This window comes from Lethenteron reissneri, chromosome 29 (genome assembly GCF_015708825.2).
Source record: "Lethenteron reissneri isolate LAM-NWPU_2019-01 chromosome 29, ASM1570882v1, whole genome shotgun sequence".
NCBI lineage: Eukaryota > Metazoa > Chordata > Hyperoartia > Petromyzontiformes > Petromyzontidae > Lethenteron > Lethenteron reissneri.
Genome location: NC_083807.1, coordinates 13,481,841 through 13,503,892, shown reverse-complemented (window position 1 = coordinate 13,503,892; position 22,052 = coordinate 13,481,841). Strand labels below are relative to the sequence as shown.

The window sequence follows — 22,052 nt, the reverse complement described above, 5'->3', positions numbered from 1 at the left end:
CATTTCTGTCTCTTACACTTATTTTTTTCCACTGCACAACAGAGCCGTTCTGGGGCCGTGCTGAGCTCGCCCGCGGTGTTGGCTCACGAGTCGCCATGTTGTCTTTCCACTTTTGAATCAAAGAAGCTGTGCCACTGAGGTCACGTGCACCGAGACTCGTCGAGACTCGTGTAGATCACACGCTGACACAGAACGTGTTATTCACTCCGATTGCTCAGTCTCGAGCTATAAACTATACAGGCGTCAGGGTCAGGATCGAACCCCCGACATCCTGTATAACCAGGCGAGGGAGTTCACATCTCACCACCACGACGTGTCTTGCGAGACCAGTGTACCACCGTCTGGTTCCACCTTTGCGCTGCTTGATGTTATCTCTTTGCTTTTCATTTGCTTTTTGATAACATGATATCGTTTACATAAATTATAAATTCGTGATTCTTATGCACATGATTCAGTGTATATACCACGAGCATAGAAATCGGGTTTGATGTGAACATTGTATGTGATGATACTGCATTGGCAGTGGTGCCCAAGTACAATTAACAAACAACACATTTGTTAATTACACTTCCTTAAAAGAACAAATGATAATTGGTGGCATTTCAGGCAATGGGGCCCTCTTCATAGCACTGTATTTTTTAAATGACATTTCACTCCTTGTCTCTCCACAATAATTATGCGATTTGTGTCCATGTCACGAGCTCCAGAATCAATTCGGACCTCGTGCAGTGCAATATAATCCCTTTATGTTGGATAGCAGTGAGCGGACACATTTATCCGCCCGCCTACTGACCCCTGGTGCCCGTGATATTCTCGTTTCAAAGCAGGCTCCCACAAGCCCTCGGGAATCCCTCCAGCAACCACTGCCGAGGCGCGTCCTGGGAACATCAGCAGCAGCAGGGTGTCCCCCACGCAGCGACGCAGTGGCACCGCGCCAGCTCCACTGGCAAGGATGGCCACCAAGGTCGAGCCATCCACAGCCCCGGCGGCCGACGGACCCAACCAGAAAGCCTCCCGGCCGCTGCCGGCCAAAGTGTCCAAGATTCCCACTCACGCGAGCCACGCGACCTCCCGGACAGCCACTTCCAATGGCCCAAAGCACTAGAGCCTTGTTTCGAAGGCGGCACGTTGTTTGGAATGCCCATTTTTGTTGTACGTACGTACATATGTTGAAGTTCTTTCGCACCGTACGTAGCCAACCATGCTACTCGGAGGTGCGGGCGAAGGACAACAAACTAAACGCGAAAAGCAGTTCGATATAAATGAGTTTTCAATTTAAAATGTGAAGCCATATAATATATTTTACAGCAGTTTGACCATAGTGAAGCCAGTCTTAACTGGGAGAATTCTACGTCCGAGCATATTTGATACCCACGATTCCACCCGAGAAAATTCCTGCAAGAACCAACAGTCTTCTATGGGTGGTTCCCCTGTTAAAATAGCCAATCAATTGAATGAGATCCTTACGGGAAAACGGCTATGGATGATTCGTGCAATAAGATGGGATTCTATTGAGATTCTGTTGCAGATATAGCTTAAATTTCGATTTAAAGCTTTCGTGACTGCAGGGATTCATGTTCTTGGTTCTTTCGGTAAAGTCACGTAGAAGGGAAATAATAAAATAATACACATAAAACATAATCAAATTAAATTCGTCGTGAGAATTTAATTTCATTATGTTTTATGTGTATTATTTTATTATTTCCCTTCTACGTGACTTTACCGAAAGAACCAAGAATACAGATATAGCATTAGCTAAGCATTGGCAATGTCATCCTATCAATAGGCCAAAATCGCCATTGCAATGCATTACTATGCTTCGAGCATAGAATTGGGCCGATTCCACGTTAATTGCAATGTGGCATTGAGGATACGAGGTCCCATAGGACCTAGATGGGCTCGTGGAGGCTGTCCCAGGGACGCTGCTTACCCACATCTGCTTCAGGATATCGCCAAGCCTAGCAAGGCAAGGCAGGCCCCACTAGCCCTACTCTCTCACCTGTATGGTATAATACAATTAGGGTGGAATTGGCCAAGTTTAATACAATAGACATTTGCACATGGTCCAGAGTGGTAGTCTCAGAAATCTGGGTGTTAGTTCTGAACACGATGAGCATCCTGAGGAGCTCTAGTCCTGAATATGCTTGGATATTTACGTGCTCAATTAAATGTCAAATGCTGCACTGGGAGGTAAAAAATGTCCGTGTGAAAGTTTTTATAAGCAGGATATTCTGTTTGTCAGTGCATGACGAGAGCCAGGAAATGAAGTGGTTCATTATCTACAGGTCAACATCTGACCCACCAGAGTTATTGTTACTTGTGCATACAACAGCCAATATTATGTACTCTTACCTCTTACACACGTCATAGGGTATGAAGATTTCACATCAGAAAACAATATAATTGGACCCTAGCATACAGGCCTGTTAACTGGGATGTCAACATTCTATTGTGAGTTGCTTTTTCAGTAAAATAACACTGCTAAATTTGAACTCCAGTGAACTCGATTACCTCTGGGTGGATTAACTGGCTTGTGGACTAACCTTGCTTGTGGCGTATAAAAATGTTTACACATGCCCGAGTTTCATTATTAGCTGGTCCTTAATCTAGAAGGGACAGCGACTCATGCCACCAATTATGCAAATCAATCGACAAGTAAACCCACTGCTTTAATATAAACATAGGATGCACTGTCAACTATTCTACATAGGTAAACACTTTTATCACCTAAATTACATGTTTTGCATTATCTGTTTTTTGTTACCAGTGCCACTCCTCCACACCATTACCCAAGATAATCCAGTTAAATGCAAGATAACAACCTTGAGGCATATGAAATGTGATCTTACCTGCACTGCCATGGGTATGTCTCATTGGCTTTTAGGCATCGGTGATACTATTTCATGAGATTTAAGGAATTGTTCTTGATGACAAACACTGTATTGCCACTAGAGAATTATGCATTAGTGCAAATAATAATTTTCCCTGTGGGTAGTAACTGCACCACGTTCCAAAAGCAATACTCGCAAGGTACAAATTAAAGGCGTGTGAATTTATATCCACTGGAATGCACGACTCGTAGAGTTCATTTGTTGCAGAACCACTGGCTGATTGTAAAACAAGTATTTAAAGAAACCACAGCTCCTCTAGTTTGAGATAATTTTATATATATTGGGGGAATGTTTTAATGGTAGTGGTTTAACGCTAAATGTAACTTATTTTAAGGATATTGAATGATGGTGATGTCAGAAATGGGAACGTTTGTGGGCATTTGTTTTGTAAATAGCTACCAAAGCCTGGTCGACATACACAGACCGATGTTATCTCTCTTTAACTGTGAAGTATTGTGCACGCACGAAGCATGAATTCCCCCGGGAATGCAATTAGACAACGCCACTATTGATGCGCATTTGCACATGGAAGCATTGGGACACCACGTGACCATGCTGGTACTTCACAGGTAAAGGGATAAGTCGGCACTGGCTGGTATCCCATCGTATATTCAGATATCTCTAGAAAGCTCACACTGCAATGAATGTCATAGTTTTATCATGCGTTATGTATCTTAAGCGAGTGGTTTTAGCTTTGGGACTATTAAGTAGCTGCAATGTGATATCAGGAAATGTTAACATTGTCTGTGCTGGCATTTGCCGTAGTTGTGCCGATGTTCGTTTAGAGCAGTGTGGACATCAGAGCTCCAGGTTGATCAAGTCACACTCTGTGGCTTTGCAATATTGTTCAATATAATCAAATCACTGAAAAAAGTTTGCTTTTTTTTTAAATGAGATTTTTAACTTGTAACATTTTTACAATTATACTACGCATTATAATGGGTCGTAGGATGCATGTCCCACATCATATTGCCAGATATTAAGGTCTTAGCTATATGGGTGTTTGCTCTTTCAAAAATAAAGGTACAGAATGACAAAACTCACTGCTGGTTTCTTTTATATTTCTTTCAAAATACCATTTGGCACTTAATATACAATGAAAACATGAAAATGAAAACACAATTCCAAAGTCTGGAATTACAATGTCGGGAGCTTAGCGTAAACATGATTACACTAATTGTACATCTACAAAATATTGTATACGAGTATAAAAGGATATAGTTTTAATAAAAAATGCCAACCATAAATAGAGTAGCATACGAATGAGCTGTACCATGCCACAATTTGCACATGTCCTTCATGGGAAAGCCAGGATTGAAGACACTTGTAAACAATGTTATATTTTACGAACAAAGACAATCCTGTTTTAAAGTATGCTCACAGTAAGAGCTGACTGCACTTCAGAGTGTTATACATGAAAAAAAAAATTCCAAAGAATTATCTCCCCCAAAAATCTCCAGAAGAAAAAAAACAACCATTGCCTGGTCATAGCAATCATTAAAATATCAGCATAAAAATAACACGCAGTTTATGCTTGAAGAGATACTAAGAGTAAACAAGTTGGGCACATTCTTGCAACCTGGGCTCTTTCGAGCCAAAACAGAATGCTGAGATTGTATCCCCAACTCACTACGTATAGAGACAACTGTTTACACAATCGATTGTCTAATATAGTCCCAACGTAAGGACGCGTTCCACAAGGCAAACCATTCATTTGACAGTCTCAAGTATTTGAGCGATGCTATTACCACCACTTTCCACCATCTATGAAAATGCTCATTCAATGCCATTTGGAGCACTCGTTCTGCCTCCATTGGCAGCGGGAGAGGGGAATGCTTACGAATGAGTCTTGGCTGGGTGAGTATAGGCACCTGTATAACAGCGGGTTTCCCCACAGCCAGCAGAATGGCTTGGTAGCCGAGGCACCATCACACCGCGGACAGCTCCATCGGGGGTCTGACCTAGCCCCTCCTTGACAGGATTTTTGGCAGAGTCTTCATTGAGACGGAGCCTTCGGGTGTCTGGCAACTCGGCCACGTTGCACGCTCTGCTGGCGAAAGGAAACTAATGACGACAACGCAGACGTCATCGCGTGCCTCCTCTCCAGTTGGATGAGCTAGTTATTATTTAGAGAGTTGCATTTTTTTACCCAGTGGCAATATGGCCTTTTCATTGCCAAAACATTTAGGCTTAAAGTATTTTATAACACTGCAAATAAAAACAAATATGTTGGGGCGAGTGTTTTCGTATAACCTTGAGGATAGTTCAGATACTTAATTCAATGCAAGATAAAGAAAGGAAGAGGTTTGACCCAAGGGTTTGGTGTGTGTTGGTTATTTTAAAAGGTTACGTTGTGTAGCAATGTGCTTTGAAGATTTATCATGAATGATACACGAAGAACAAAGATTAATTTTCAGAACATTGGAAGGTTGTTCGCACTAATGGCCAGCTTAGGTTCCAGTAGATTGGATTGAAGGGCTTTGTATCCATGTTGGTAAATTTTGTTTTCATAATAAATTATTAACATTTTTAGGATCTTGACATTTCTGAACCATTATTGTAACTGCAAAACAAATTTACTTCTGGTACCTACACAGTACTGGTAATGAAACCACATGTATGGGGCAATATTTCAAGTCTAAACTACATGGGACAAATCTTTGCACATTTTGTAATCTTGCATTCGCTTACTAGTCTCTCTACGTGGATTGCATTAAGGTTGAGTGTGAAATACAAATTCGTTTGTCCTACTGAGGGCAACACTGCTGCTGCTGCTCCACACTGCTCACATTTCTGTCCATGAATCGTAGGTTAGAATATTAAAAACGGTTCGCACTTTCTCTGAAAATAGTCGAGTAAGTGAAAATATTAGTACAGTAAAACCTTGGATAGCGAGCATAATTCGTTCCGGAAACGTGTTTGTAATCCAAAGCACTCGTAAATCAGTTGTGATCACGTGACGCTCGGCAAAGCATATACACGTACTACTCATATTGCAAGACCTCGCTCGTTTATCAAATTAATATTTATAAAAAAAATTGCTCGTCTTGCAAAACGCTCGCAGACCGAGTTACTCGCAATCCAAGGTTTTACTGCATTCTTTTTTCAAGTATGAACACCTACGCATGTCAAATTCGATCTAAGGGTAGTGTTTAGGTCTGCAGTCGCCACTGCACATTATTTCTTATAAATGAAAATATTTTCAGGTCACGTGACTATTTACTTCAAGATAAAATTAAAAAACTTAATTTAGCTAAATAAAATGTTGCTCGTAAGGAAAATGGAAAAAACATTCTGCAATTGTGGAGACCAATTTAAGATAAATACTGCAAGAGGAAAACAAAACCACATTTTGGCTAATCTGCAAAACTAACCAAGCACATTTGGCACACGTGACGAATAATTTATTCTGCTGGTTAACGGTGACGACAAGAATCTGTAATAACTCCCATAGCCACGAAAAAGTACATTGGTTAATTTTTCTATCTACGTGACTTTACCGAAAGACCCAAAGAGTATGAATTCCTGCAGTGACGAAAGCTTTAAGTCAAGATTTAATTAGCTTGTTAAATAAGAATACTAAGCATGATTTAACCATGGGATGGTTCAGTGATGTGGATGCTTGATAGGTATACATGCCCCAAGTGCTTTACGCCTGCAGGTAGGTTTGGGCCTTCTGCAGGCCTTCCTTGAGGAACTTCAGGTAGGTCGTGCTCGTTGGGTCCAGGAACTCGGCTGGGAGGTCCGGTGTCAGGTCCTCTGCTTTTACTGCGGTAGCATCCAAAAAGTCATTGGCATTGATGCAATGGACCTGGAACAGTGACACAAGAACATGGGGAGGCTTAATATGCGATGACCGCTGCATATATGTACATGGATAATATTCAGTATTGAATAATGCACGTGCTAACATATATAGTAAAAAGCACAGCGATGTGGTTGACGAAAGGTGGAGTGACAACAAGAAAATATTAAGTGCAAAAGTGTTCCCCTTCCAGTTGCAAGGCTAAAGGTTGTGGCATTTGTGACACGGAGAGAAAACACCAACACAATAGCAAGATTGGGTTGCCACCTTGTCCCAGTATTCCCAGAAAGTCCTCTTTCGGAAGTAGCTGTCCTGGGAAATTTGAATCGTTCTCCCCTCTCCTGTTAGTGTAAGATATTCTTATTTCCATCACATGTCCTATTTTATTGTACCTCAAGAGGTGGCAACCCGAGGTGTAAGAGAGGAATCAATTCTTCCCAAGAACCAATTCCAACACGAGAGCTGTAAAGAAAACAAGACCTACCACTGTCCCGTTTGGCAGGGCAATCATCATCTCCACTGGGAATGTGTATTTTGCGAGGTGCAGCGTCGCCCATTTCGCATGCTCCGCTTGCTCCTCCTGCTTCTGTAACAGAAATAAAACAGGAATGCTCGCAGTCAGAATAAAACACCTTCAATCCAGCAGAACTTCATGTCATGATACAAACACATTCATTTAGTTATTCAGAAAGTGCCGAATTTAAATGAGAGTTTTGCATTGAAATGTTTGGCCAGTTATATTTTAAATAATTTTAGATTTTTGGAGGTAAACTGGGGGTAACTGGAGACAAACCCATGCATACAAGGAGATCTAACATTCAAAGGTCTAAACAGATCGGTTCACCAACCCATGTGCTATACTGCCATCTTCAGGAAACCTCGCAGCACAGAAGGATTTGGCGCTTTAGATATGTACGTTATACACAATCCTTCGTGTGTAAAGAACTGGATAAGATGCATGCACCAAAGCACCCAGCGTTAAAACACGGATGGGTACGGTACGTGAGAGTACACCACAGCAAATTAAGCTTTGTGGCGAGCTAACATACACGAAGGAAGAATAACTTTGTAAAAGAGTCGGGGATCTTTCCCGCACCTCCGATTAGCACGGTTGCCTACTTACAGTGGGAAAGGAGTTCAACATACATACACGCGCTAACAAACGAAAAAGCAACGTCTGATGGAAGACAGCCAGATTGCATTCACCTGGATGGTGTGCATGTAGCTGCTGCCTTATACAAACAGAGATTCGAGCAGAAATGGCAGCAACATGCCTGAAGATGGCAGGCGTCGTTGATATCGACGTTGACGAGGCGAGAAAGTGACAGAGACACAGGGACGACGCGTCGCACCTTCAGGTCCTCCAGGTCCTTGACCAGCGACCAGCTGCTGATGAAGTTCTCGCTCAGCAGGGCGAGGACGGGCAAACTCTCCAGGGCAGTCTCCCGGAGGGTTCGCCCCGAACCTGCCCACACAAAAACGCCGAGGGGGGCACGAGCGTCAAACACCTACACCGTCAAGAGACTAAAAGGTAGCGTTCGTTCGTGCTGCTCGTCAAGATATCTATTGCCCTTAAAATAAACGTGTATAACACTCAATAGCGAAGATGTGAATGCTTGCCATGTCAAGTTGCCAAGTTCAGATTTGTCTCTGGGACACAGAATCTTTCAAAAATAATGTGTATAAATAAATAGTGATATATAGTGATCGACTTGCAATTGGAAGGTTGCGAGTTCAGGGGTTGACCCAGGCCTCCATTATTAAAATGTGTGGGGAAAATAGACAAGTGGTAGTCTGAGGATAACACTGGCCCACGTCACAGCAATGTGGAATTTGCACTGCTGCTCATGGCTGGGGATGATTATCCCCCCCTATGCTCAATAGAGCAGGACATCATTTTGACTTTTGACCCTGTCAAATTTGTAAAAGCCAGTATTAACACCAACCTCAGCAGGATTGGTCATCCAACGCCCCCCAGAGTAATATGGAGTGGACCAGCTTGTCTTCTGCCTTTGCTTTTTCAAAGGCTTCCGTGAAAGGATGATATTGAATCTAACAGACAGAATAAACACAAGTATACAGTACAGAATAAACACTTCAAGTAAAATAAATAATTCATCCATGTAGTATAAATGGTGATGCAACATCACATTAGGTCAGCACTGACATTAACAATACATTGATTTCCCTTGGCATGAACATCAGCCGTGAGTTTAAAGCATAACTTTAACAATGAATGTGAAAAAAAAATTCAACGATTTTAATAAAAATTTGTATTAAAATGAAACGTAAATTTGTGAAAACTCACCATTGTCAACAACCCTGCCTTAAATGAAAAAAAATATTTAAATAGGCGACGTTTTTGGCAATGTCCCTGCTTCATAGGAGATGAGTGATGTTGCATTGTTGTGTACATGGTTGCAAGTGTTGTTGACGAATGTGTCAAATTTGTTGTTATTTGTGCTTTTGCAGCCTGGTATACAGGAGAGGTTGTGGATTCAATCCTGACCCCGACGCCTTTATATTTGTAGTTTGCATATTCTTCCCGTGGTCACGTAAAATTTTCTCTGGGTTCTCCGGTTTTTACCTGCACATTTAGAACCAACATGCGTTTTGAGTATTTGGCTGCTAGAAATTTCCACACGATGAGCCTCTTTGTTGAGCTATCAATCTGTAGCCAGGTCGCTTCTGAAAAAGAGCTATATAGCTCAGTGGGCCTTACCTGATAAAATAAAAGAGTTTCTAGTTTTTTATCGTTTATAGTTTAAATTAGCACACGTGGCAGTGTGTTCAGCATCAAAGCCATGATCCAACCCAGTGCTTACCTTCTTGAATGGATACATGGCGACCTCCATTTGTCTGTAGGCTTCCTGGAAGCTGATCTCTGACCGCCACTCAATGTTCTCAAACACAAACTGGATGGGCTCCGCGTCCGGGTCGCTCGTGTTAATCGCGTTGCCGTTTTCATCGTAAATCAGCGCTGGCACTGAAGGATCCTTCAGCAACCAGCTCCATCTGCAATTTCAAGAGAGAGGGCATCTGTCACTTGCTGCCCATTATCATCTTCATACATTTGTATTCATCAAGTACTATATATTTTGATTGATAAAGAAATGTAAATTATTATAATATTCATCATCAGCCTTGGTCAATCCACTGCTGGATGAACATCTCCTCAAGCTGCTGCCACCTGTCCTGATCCTGCAATGTAATAATCCACCGAGCACTTGCACACGATGGTGGACATTCTCTGAGATACATTCATTATCATTTCAAAATCTCTAACAGGTCTCATAACCCAACGAATAATCTCCCGTATACCAGCTGCATCTCAACTAGAATGTGAATGCGCAATAGAGATGTACCATTATTATATTTATACCCTGGTAGTCTCTATCAGTCACTGCATAATGGTCAAGTAAAGTACATTTCATTTTTGCTTACACACATGGCACCTGCCTGGCACAAATCTGCCACTAAAAGCGGAATCACATTAAAACTCAAACATAAAAAAATACCCTTTCACGCAAATGTATACCTGAAAGAATTTATATTTATATTTTAACGCTCAAATCATAATCATCCCTTGTGTTATTTTATCAGCAACACACCTTTGGCATGAATCCAATATCCACCTCCATGTTGCCCTGATCCATGGAGCCAAACAGCCACTCCATGTCCACGTTCAGGGACCTGTGAAGTTTCAAACAAGAAGAGGTATTTTAACGCACATTACCAACACCTGTCCAATTGTCACGCGTATGCTTGGGTGTAGCTCTCCCAAGTCAATTCTTCAAAGTCTACTCGTCTTAACCGCTACGTTTTCAAGCACTTGAGCTGCTCAAAATCATTCTAGTAATTTTGTGCAGCTAAAGTGCTTGAAAACATAGCGGGCTTTGATCTCAGTAAGATAATTAAGCACGAACAAATTATCAATTGTAACAATTTTTAAGCTTACGACACAAAGCATTAAATATTCAGTGTAAGAATCGATTAATATTAGTTGCGATTTACATATTCACAGAAACCCCGGGGGTTTATGTAAATGTTGCAGCCACTAGAGTTTGTAAAATAGTGGAATAAAATGTTCTTGAATTTAATTTTAACACAAACTTGAGACAATTCAGTGAATTGTATTACATCACTAAAAACTAAACAATTTGTATTTTACCAGGTAAGGTCCACTGAGTACGTATGTTGAACTTCTTTTGCACTGTACGTAGCCCACGATGCAAATCTAAAGGTGCGGCTTATCATGTGAAAATTTACATCAGCCAAATATTCTAAACACATGTTTCTAAACGTCGAGGGAAAACTTGAGGGCCCGAAGAGAAATCCACGCGACCACGGGGAGACCATGCAAACTCCAAATATACATGTGTCAGGGTCAGGGTCGAACCCACAATCTTATGTATACCAGGCGAGGTAGTGAACATCTCGTGGCCGTGGCACCCCAGGTATACGATGGATCAAAGCAATTAAATTACTGCAGATGTTTTCATCAAGTGGATTACGGTTTCCTGGCAGGACCTCATACTAGTTTGCAGAAATGTTATTTTAAAGGCTCTTTAACAAATTGTACTGCATTCATCACTACTGAATTTCAGATGGTAGGCCTTAATATCGTATACAAATATAAAATCTGATATTGAAACATTAAAAAAATAATGAAAAATGAATTTGCGCTGGCTAAAATATCGACAAATTTGTTTAAACTTTTGTTTTTTGGCCTAAGCCCACAAACATCAAACATTGTACCTGAACCTTTGAAGTGGGCTTAATAAGCCAAATTTCCTTTAACTATACTGTGGGTAATTTTAATAGTCTGATGCTGAAGCTCATAAGAAAGTAGGTGAAGCCTTTTTTTCAATTTTGTTAACCTTATTTTTGTGTATAATATATATTATAGTTTTGAAAAATGTTTTGGTCTGCAATCATTTCCTTACCGAGGGAAGTCTACAGTACAGAAAGCATACTTCCCCCTTGTCATGATGGTGTTACTCGTGTTATATATTCCCTTTGATGTGATTTTTGATGTTGGTTCAATTAAGAAAATGTCCATTTGTTCTGGTGCCTTGCGATATACTACACTGGAAGAATTGTATAAATAAATTATATATTATGATGATCCAAGATCCACGTCCTGCACAAAACTCTCTCGTGCTCTGTAGTCATCCCCGTTGACTTTGAGAACTGTGCACGTGCGACCTTCTCACCGATTGTTTGGCACAAACATGTGGAATGCGCGGACGTGGGAGGAGTCCCGTGCGATGGTCACATGTCCGGTGAACTGCGCCGGGGTGAACCAGAACGGGAAGGCGGGCGGCTCGTTGAGCTGGAACTCCGCATGAACCCTGTGGTGCACAGACGCAACTGACAAATCCATCAACTGTGATCAATCCACTGCTGGACAAAGGCCTCTCCAAGCCGCCGCCTGAGCATGGAGGGGTGACGCAATGGACAGCGGACTTCATTATGATTCCGGTGACTTGAGTTTTATTCCTGGCCACGGATGTTGGCGGTGATATCTCAACTGGTCCTTGGGCAGATCACCCCTTTCACCAACCCGCCCTGACAAGATGAAGTATGGTCAAACAACCCCAATGACACAGCGTAGGAAGGCCTCCATTCATAAGAAAAGTGAAAATGGAGTTATATATCATTCTGCTATTCAAATTATTCTATGCCTTGAGTTTTCTGGCTGGCTCCTGGATGATCTCCTCTCTACTCCAACAATAGGCCATTGCCACCAAAAACTACCTGGATAACTGGCAAATTCTGATTATTTTTACGAGCAGAAGTTCAAAAGGCATCATGATATATCATAGCGACACCGAATGTGAAAGTAACAAATAAACAAGACTAACACGGTTAATTTAAAATTGCTCTAACTTTTCAGTTTATGCTCCTATGAATGCAAATATTTTGCCAGAATATTCTTTAAAACATCGAGTATTAAAAAAAAAACTCACAATACGCATTTTCTTGTCATATTATTAAATAAAATAGCGGATTACTTTTAGTGCTGAGTACAGGATTGTGCGTAGAACATTAATATGACGGCGGTCTCTTATTTTCCATTGCAGAGAAAGGGGAGTCCAGTTTAAATAAAAATTGCATTTTATTTTGCTTAAATGAATTGACTCACTGGCCATTATCCACCAGAAAAGGGTTTCACTTTAGCAGCCACTACTGGTGTTGCGTCCCAATTATTATTTATTTTATCTATTATTCAACATAAATAAATACACGTAAAAGTGTGTATCCCGTTCACGAGTGAGATATGTTTTTCGTAAGATGTATCCAATTTAATTCCGTCAGTTCATTTAAATAAACTGCACTTATTGAGATAAAAGTTAGTATTTCAATGTTGTTCAGTTTGTCATTATAAAGAAACACCACACGTTCAACTTGAAACATACAAATGTGTAATTGCCATCTAAATATCTCCATTTAATAAGTTACACTAGTGGGTATATTTTAATTCATAACATTGGTTTCTAGTAACATTTAGGTAATACATTGTGAATGACTAACTCAATGGATGGTTCTTTAGAAGAGACCTTTCAAATCAAGAAAACGTGCTTTGCTCTTATGTTCAGTTGGAAAGTTGCCCTTTACAGTCCCTCCAGAAAAACGCGGAGTTTTTTGGTGATTGTTGCGGGCAAAAATCTTGATTATGCGGCACGTTTTCTTAAAAAATGCGATGGAATATGCGGGATATTTATGCAATTTTATGCGATTAAATTGCGGGAACTTGCAAAAATTGCGGGAACTTGCAAAAACTGCGGTTTGATGAAAAAGAGAAAAAAAAGTGATTCCCCCAACACCCTATTCACTAGGCTACTACTTTAATGTAAAGAGTCATTTCTTATTACTTCCTATGATAAGCAAGCATACTACATCACAGAAAGTGCTGGGAATATTTAAGTTCTCATCTTGTTTTATTTCAGACCTTAACAAACAGATGGCTCAAACTTACAAAACATTGAGTCGAACAAGTTCTGTAGCTTTACAAAATGAATATGCTACAACTTCTGTAAAAATGAATAAATAAAATATTAAAAAATAAAATGTGTGCTTCCTGTTTTACAGAGGTAGCTATACAAAACAGACATCTTCTGTTAAAATAAGTGTTTTCAGTGCACAGTAACGTAAGCAATACAGTAACAGTACAGTCTTACAGTAATGTAAATTTACATACTACTAACAAAAAAGTGAAATCTTACAACTGTAATGAGTGACGTCACTTCATAACGTTCCCATGGCAACAGGGGAAATGGCTGCGCTTGTGTGAAGTAAACGCAACATTTTTCAACTTTCTGCTAAGATATGTGACTTTTTGCAACGAAAATGCGGGGATTATGAAATCATGCAAGCCCGCATATTTTGCGCACGGAAATCTGCAATTTATGCGGCGAAAGTGCGGCGTATTTGAAAAAAACGCGCCCCCCGCATAAATATGCGGACTTTGGCTGATTTTGCGTGGAATCTTGCGATCGCATAATCGCGTTTTTCTGGAGGGACTGCCTTTAGGTAGAAATGTAGAGACACGTATTTGTTCACTTCATCACAATGGCCTTCATGGAGAATGATTCAATACAAATGAATAGCATTGTTAAATGGCCTTTTGCATTTCGAATGTGAAAGCCCAAAACGTGTCATGCACAAAAGTGACCTTACTGCTATGGTAATAACAATAATCACCTTTTCATTAAACAATTTCTATTCATTTCAAAATTACAAGCGTTCTACAGGATATACCTGTAATGAACACAATCCTTAAACATCTAACAACCATTCATCTATTATATTCACCCTCAAAGAAAGCTTAATGTAAAGAAACAAGTTTTGCCAAATCTATTGCTGAATCATTAACATTATATTTTTGCAGGAAAGAGTTCGAATTTCTGAATAGATGTCATCAGCAGGTTATTGAATTGCTGCCAGAAGCGAAGTTGAAAGACACACCCTTTTGAGAACAATGAGCCATCCCGTCACGCTGAAGACACAGCGTAGGATCGTCACACGTGGTTCACAAGCCCCATTCACGACCATCACCTTCACACGCACTTCACCAGCAGTTGTGAAACCTGAGCCGTACCTGAACACGATGTCGTAATACATGTCGCTCTGTGCGCGAATGCACGCCACGGAACCCTGGGGGGCGAAGCGTGACTTCACGAAGGGCCGTGGGTGAAGCATGCTCAGAAGCTTGAAAATGATGATCTGCCCCAGCATTGCACACGGACACAAACACACCCACGGTTAGCAGCATAAAACCATCGCAACGAGCGATATTATGCAGAACATGGGAAACCCGGCACGGAAGGGGATGAAACATTACACCAAGTCGCATTTGTTTAGTCAGGGTTCACATTTATACACCGATCCATTTCTGTATACCTACCCCCAATGATGTATTAGGACGATCACTTTCTTTTCAACAGGTAATTGAATATTGTGAAAGTGACGGCTCCATATCTTACAGACGAAAGTGTTTGACGATTTAATAAGTGGGTTGAGATTTGTCGGAGGCATAAAGAGGCTTTTAAATACAATGTTTTCTCTATAATTTTCCACTTCTTTAATATTTTTCTGAGATATCTATAAATAAATCACCCAGTATATTTCAGTCAAGTGTTTTATACTTATTTTAGGCTGGAAAGAAAGAACCTGACAGTTAGTGTCTAGGGAGTACACGCAGAAAAGGGCACACATTGTGGACTGTCTGGAATTGAACTCAGGGCCCTTTGGTTGTGGCTGAGCGAACATATCGCCACACCCCAAAGCTACACAATTGGGTGTGCACGTGCGCAATCGCACGCACACGCAAGAGGCAAGTGCATGTGAAATGTCACAGCAAGGATTCAACAAACAATACACCCCCCAGGTGTGACAAGAAAGGGGTCAACAGATGTCATGTCAGGCCACACTTAGCTAAAATGCTCTGTGGAGCCTACGAAAACGTAACTGATAGAAGCAACAAATCAAAACTGTGCTGTGATCTTTATTAAAATGTGATTAATTCTCAAGAACAATAAGGATGCACATTACTGTGGCTTCATGTATCGTATCAGATTGACATCTAATGTTCCAAGCAGCTCAAGGGTGTGCAACTATTGTGGTCATTACCTCTTTTGCAACAGGCGGTGGTGGGTAGTAGCGGCTGTTGGGCAGATACCCGGTAAAGAGGTTCAGATCGTTGGGCACGATCCACCAGGCTTCCCCCAGCTCTAGGTCGCTCTTTGGGGGCAGAAACACCTTGAACTGGTTTGCGCCAAAGTGCTGACTTGGGGTCTCCGCCTTCTTCCAGCTGCGCAGACCGGCAAGGCAGCTCTGTCCAACCTGACAGCAAAACAAACCCAGCAACAGCTAAAGACAGAGGTGTATGCACTGTATGTTGAACTTCTTTCGCACCGTACGTAGCCAACCGTGGTAATCAGAGGTGTGGGGGAAGGACAACAAACTAAACATAAAAAAGGATGTATGTGGAGGGAGAGGTGTGGGGCAGTAGTTCACACACTGCACAGTTACCGTTTTCACCAGGTGAAGCCCAGGCATGGTGTAGATATTGCTCGCCACTGATGCTAGCCGTGACCGGGAATCAATCTCAAGTCATCGGGTTCCTCGAGCAATGCAAAAACCACAGTTCCGTGTCTCTCTCCAACATATAAGATATGTGAAGATTCATACTCGTAGCCAATTAGCTAGTTGGTTGGGGTATGTGTATGGAATATTACTAGTGGCTGGGTTGGCTAGTTAGGGTCAGGGAACAATAGGGGGGCTAACGACACAGTTGTAGACAACCCTACAGCTATTCCCGCAATGCTTAAACACAGCCACCATTGATAGCTATATTTCAATCCGAGTAGGCAGCCCTTGCTTGCGCTCACCCCCAGGAATCCGTCTCGGCTCTTGCTCATGGTCTCCATCAGCAGCGGCTCAAACCGAGCCAACATGGTGAGGCCCTCCCCCTGCGGGTCGGCCTCTTGCGTTCCTTCATACTCCGAAGGGGGCGGCCCTGCGGTAATCAAGGACACGTGGGCATTTTGCGAATTCCAGAGGCAGTCAAAGGGTTTATGAAAAACAATTACTGAGACACCAACTATTCAAGTAAAAATAAAAACAAATGATAATTGGCACTGGGGTTGGATCGATTTCCCTTACCGCTGTCCCCATCCAACCCCAGCGATTAAATGTAATTCTGAGATTCAGGGTCACGGTTTGATTAAAAAAGCTATTTTTAACATTACAGTGAATTGTAGTGCCTCTAAAAGCTGCAGGGGTGACATGAACCCATTACATACAACATGAAACGACAATTTCAGTGGTTTGAAATTCCACTGCTGGATGAAAGCTTACCAAAACGTCACCAAACTGATCAGTGTGGGTTGGTTAATGGGGCATCTACAACCGGTTTAGATATTACTCGCCACTTACACTGACCAGGACCTAAAAATCTAACTCAAGTCACTGAGACCATAGCACAACATATAAAATATCGATGAATCCTTGTACCCTTCCACCGCAAAAAGGAAGACCGCAGAATTCTGAGAAATATGCGCAGGTCTGGTGTTTACCTATGATCTTGTCGACAATGGGCCGGAACTCCTCGGGGCTGATTTGCATGTCCATGTTGGTGTCCAGGGAGGTGAAAAGGAACAGCCCGTCATTGCCCAGTGTTCGCAGGGCCATTTCCTGCCAGGCAATTAGCGATTCAGCCACATTTGGTCACGGGCACACACGTACGCCACGTCAGCACACTCAGCCAGCAACACCGGCAGCACGCACAGAATTTTTTTGTAAACCCGCACCCAACCCAATAACAACCATGTTAGTTTTACTAGGTGCAAGAAAAACATTTGAATATAATACATGTGTATGTTATTGAATTAAAGCCGGATCAACATTTATATTTGAGGTTTGCTTCATGGTCATACGTGCCACCCATGCACGGAAACTTTTTTAGTCTGCCCCATAAATTGTATTATGTATCGTGCATCAGTGCATGTACGTGTACATACGTGTGCAAGTGCATGTACTGTATATGCACGCTTGTCGACCCTGCATGTGCACGCTTTCAAACTTGCTTGGTGCTTGGATGCAAGAACGCCGGGTAAAACCAAGTGTTGTAGCAGTGCATGATGGCCAGGAGATGGCAATGGATATTTAAATAATCTCTGCAGAGCGTTAACTCTACACCCTTGTACGCATGAGTTTTGAATGGGTACACTAATATACAGTACTTGCACATACCAAAAGCTCACGAATAGAATTGGCAGAAAATTGTGATGTGGTTCTCACCCGATTGGACTCAGCGAGGGCTGCCGGAGCCAGCAATATACACTATTGTACTCCACTATCACTGCATCCATTTAACTAAAAGCAGCCATTTGCTAAGGTGGAAAATAGCCAGGCAATAAATACAATGCATGACCGTGCCATCAAAAGCCAGGCCTCGTGGTGTAGGACTGTAATTGAGCACTTGGGAAGCAAGCATTGGTGGGGATCACTACGTTTTGTGAAACTTCCACACACGCCTGGCTGCGAAAGGGCCAGGCATTGGTAATGCAGCAAGTAGATTCCTGACCTATCTGTACAGACTTTAGAGCATTGCCCCTTCATAGGCAGTGGTTTTTCTCTGAAAACTCAATGAAAAGTTTTATCCAACACACAACTTCTTCTTGAAGTGGGAATTTTTGCACACATACAGGACCCTACTCAGTCTTCACATTTTCAAAAAATGTACTGAATAACATATTACTATTAATGTAACATAAGCAATATGCTGATGACAATAAACACCCAACTGCTGGCGATAGGTTCTAAAACGTTACTGACCTCTCGGTCGGTAACATCGTGAATGAACCTTCTGTAACAAAATACATAAATGTTCGACAACTGGAGGTGACGTCACCACAGCTCCTGTGCCAAGCTTGGTGCACATTCACGCAACGTGATTGTCAAAGTCTTCCTGGCAGGTCACCAGACAGACTCAGGTGTTAACGAACTTGAGACAACTGGCAGACCCGCAACCACCGTGCCAACGTGGCCACACAGAATCTCGTGGATATAGACACACAATCTCACGCAATCACATGGAGGCACAATCTCACAGTCCCATCGAAACACAAATAATTTCGATATCGTTAACAGTTCTTGCATATCCACTGCTGGATGAATGCCTCCCCATGCAGTCACATCCACCACGGTCCTGTGGTGATACCATCCGGCTCACTCCCTTCACCAACCCGTACTGACCCACAAAGACACACGATAATACCCACATGAAGACACACAAGCTCACACACATTCAAGTGGATATTGCACACATGGAGACAATCACAGACACACAATCCCATGGTGATAACCAATCTGACCAACACACAATCACGTTAAGACACAATTCCAATGAGATATAAAGTCACACGAAGATCCCATCATATTTACATGGAGACGTACAACCACACACACACGGATAAACACCATCACATGCTGTACACATTGAGACACAATCACATGTAGACACACCATGACATGTAGACACACATGTAGACCCACACCATGACATGTAGACACACATGTAGACCCACACCATGACATGTAGACACACACCATCACATGTAGACACACATGTAGACACACACACACCACAACATGTAGACACACATGTAGAGACACCCCATGACATGTAGACACACACCACGACATGTAGACACACACCATGACATGTAGACACACACACACACCATCACATGTAGACACACACCACAACACGTAGACACACATGTAGACCCACACCATGACATGTAGACACACACCATCACATGTAGACACACATGTAGACACACACACACCACAACATGTAGACACACACACCATCACATGTAGACACACATGTAGACACACACCACAACATGTAGACACACACCATCACATATAGACACACATGTAGACACACACCACAACATGTAGGCACACACCACGACATGTAGACACACACCATCACATGTAGACACACACCATCACATGTAGACACACACCATCACATGTAGACACACACCATCACATGCAGACACACACCATCACATGCAGACACACACATCACATGCAGACACACACCATCAACATGTAGACACACACCATCACATGTAGACACATGTAGACACACACATCACATGCAGACACACACCATCAACATGTAGACACACACCATCACATGTAGACACACACCATCACATGTAGACACACATGTAGACACACACCACAACATGTAGACACACACCACGACATGTAGACACACACCATGACATGTAGACACACACACACCATCACATGTAGACACACACCACAACACGTAGACACACATGTAGATACACACCATCACATGTAGACACACATGTAGACACACACCACAACATGTAGACACACACCACGACATGTAGACACACACCATGACATGTAGACACACACACACACCATCACATGTAGACACACACCACAACACGTAGACACACATGTAGATACACACCATCACATGTAGACACATACACAGACACACACCACAACACGTAGACACACATGTAGACACACACCACAACATGTAGACACATACACAGACACACACCACAACACGTAGACACACATGTAGACACACACCACCACACGTAGACACACACCACCACATGTAGACACACACACACACCATCACATGCAGACACACACCATCACATGCAGACACACATGTAGACACACACCACAACATGTAGACACACACCACGACATGTAGACACACACCATGACATGTAGACACACACCATCACACGTAGACACACACCATCACATGTAGACACACACACACACCATCACATGCAGACACACACCATCACATGCAGACACACACCATCACATGTAGACACACATGTAGACACACACCACAACATGTAGACACACACCACAACATGTAGACACACACCACGACATGTAGACACACACCATCACATGTAGACACACACCATCACATGTAGACACACACCATCACATGCAGACACACACGTAGACACACACCATCACATGTAGACACACACCATCACATGTAGACACACACCATCACATGTAGACACACACAATCACATGTAGACACACACGTAGACGCACACCACAACACGTAGACACACACGTAGACACACACCACCACACGTAGACACACATGTAGACACACACCACAACATGTAGACACATACACAGACACACACCACAACACGTAGACACACACACCATCACATGTAGACACACACACGGCAGCTGTGTGTGTTACCTGTCTCTCCATCACGCCCCTGTCCGCGTACAACTTCACCGCGGCCGCCAGCAGCGCAGCGCCGAGGGCGCACGACACCCAGAGGGCGGCCGCCCTCCAGGAGGAGGCCCTGGTGGAGGCCCTGGTGGAGGCCGTGGTGGAGGAGGTGGTGGAGGTGGTGGAGGCCCTGCAGGAGGAGGAGGAGGCCATCGTGGTGTCCCCGTCGCCCCGCGCGCCCACCACGCCGCTGCCCACGTCTCTTCTGTTCCCCGTGTCGCCGTGGCCCACGGTCGCCATTGCGTTCACAACAACAACAACGACCACCACCACTACCCTTTAAAACAATAACAACAACAACAACAACACGGAGAACACTAAAGCCACCGGGGCTGTTAGTGGCCAAAAGTGGTGGTGGTGGTGGGCCTCATTCAGCCATCGCTGCTGCTGCTGCTGCCGCTTCGTCTCATTCGCCAGCGCGCTCACCACTCACGTTAGTCCGCGACTCAGAGACATCGACTCACAAAGACACAACCAAGGACCTCGTCGACCACCGCCGCTGCGACAATAGCGGAGAAATGAGCGTGGGTCGTGTGTGAGTGTGTCAAATAAAGCCTCGTCTGGAACGCAATTGTCTCTCTCTCTCTGGTGCGGCCACGGCCGTTCCCTGCCGCGCAGAAGTTACCAATGGCGAGTGACGTGCGTGTCACCCTCCCCCACGGCCACTCACGTCACGTCTCTCTCGCTCTCTCGCCTGCAGTTCAATGTCCTGCCACTGGGGTGGGATATCGATTGTATATTTGAAGCTTTCGTGACTGCAAGGATTCATACTCATAGGTTTTTTCGGTAAAGTCACGTAGGTATCGAGTTAAAGCGACCCTCTGCGGTTCAATCTTGTTGTTGTTTGTTCGTGTGGTTTGCGTGGTTTGCGTGATTTTGTGGTCGAACCACCTTAGCCAGCAAAATATGGGAGAGTGGTTGGGGCCAAACAATCACAAGCCAACATCGGTTCTAAAATTGTAAAGGATGTTGATTCACTCTTTAACATACCGGTGGGCTA

General features: G+C 43.0%; 2 protein-coding genes across 5 annotated transcripts in view; one reads left to right on the top strand and one right to left on the bottom strand.

Moving 5' to 3' along the window:
- Positions 1 to 3,934, top strand: part of LOC133349276 (dystonin-like) — a 123,202-nt gene extending 119,268 nt beyond the window's left edge. For 3 of the 4 annotated variants that reach the window (XM_061562640.1, XM_061562637.1, XM_061562642.1), the window contains one exon: positions 825 to 3,934. In XM_061562640.1, coding sequence (XP_061418624.1) covers positions 825 to 1,105 — 281 coding nt within the window. In that variant the 3' untranslated portion in view covers positions 1,106 to 3,934. The remainder of the gene's footprint in view (positions 1 to 824) is intronic. The other variant, XM_061562639.1, reaches the window with a different exon arrangement.
- On the bottom strand, positions 3,932 to 21,698 carry SELENON (selenoprotein N). The gene is given in 13 exon segments (XM_061562643.1): positions 3,932 to 6,702; positions 7,181 to 7,282; positions 8,049 to 8,161; positions 8,643 to 8,748; positions 9,522 to 9,689; positions 9,691 to 9,711; positions 10,308 to 10,389; positions 11,913 to 12,050; positions 14,801 to 14,925; positions 15,832 to 16,044; positions 16,593 to 16,720; positions 17,280 to 17,397; positions 21,017 to 21,698. Coding segments are annotated over 13 exon segments (1,752 nt in total). The 5' UTR covers positions 21,293 to 21,698; the 3' UTR covers positions 3,932 to 6,540.
- Positions 21,699 to 22,052: the final 354 nt, after the last annotated feature.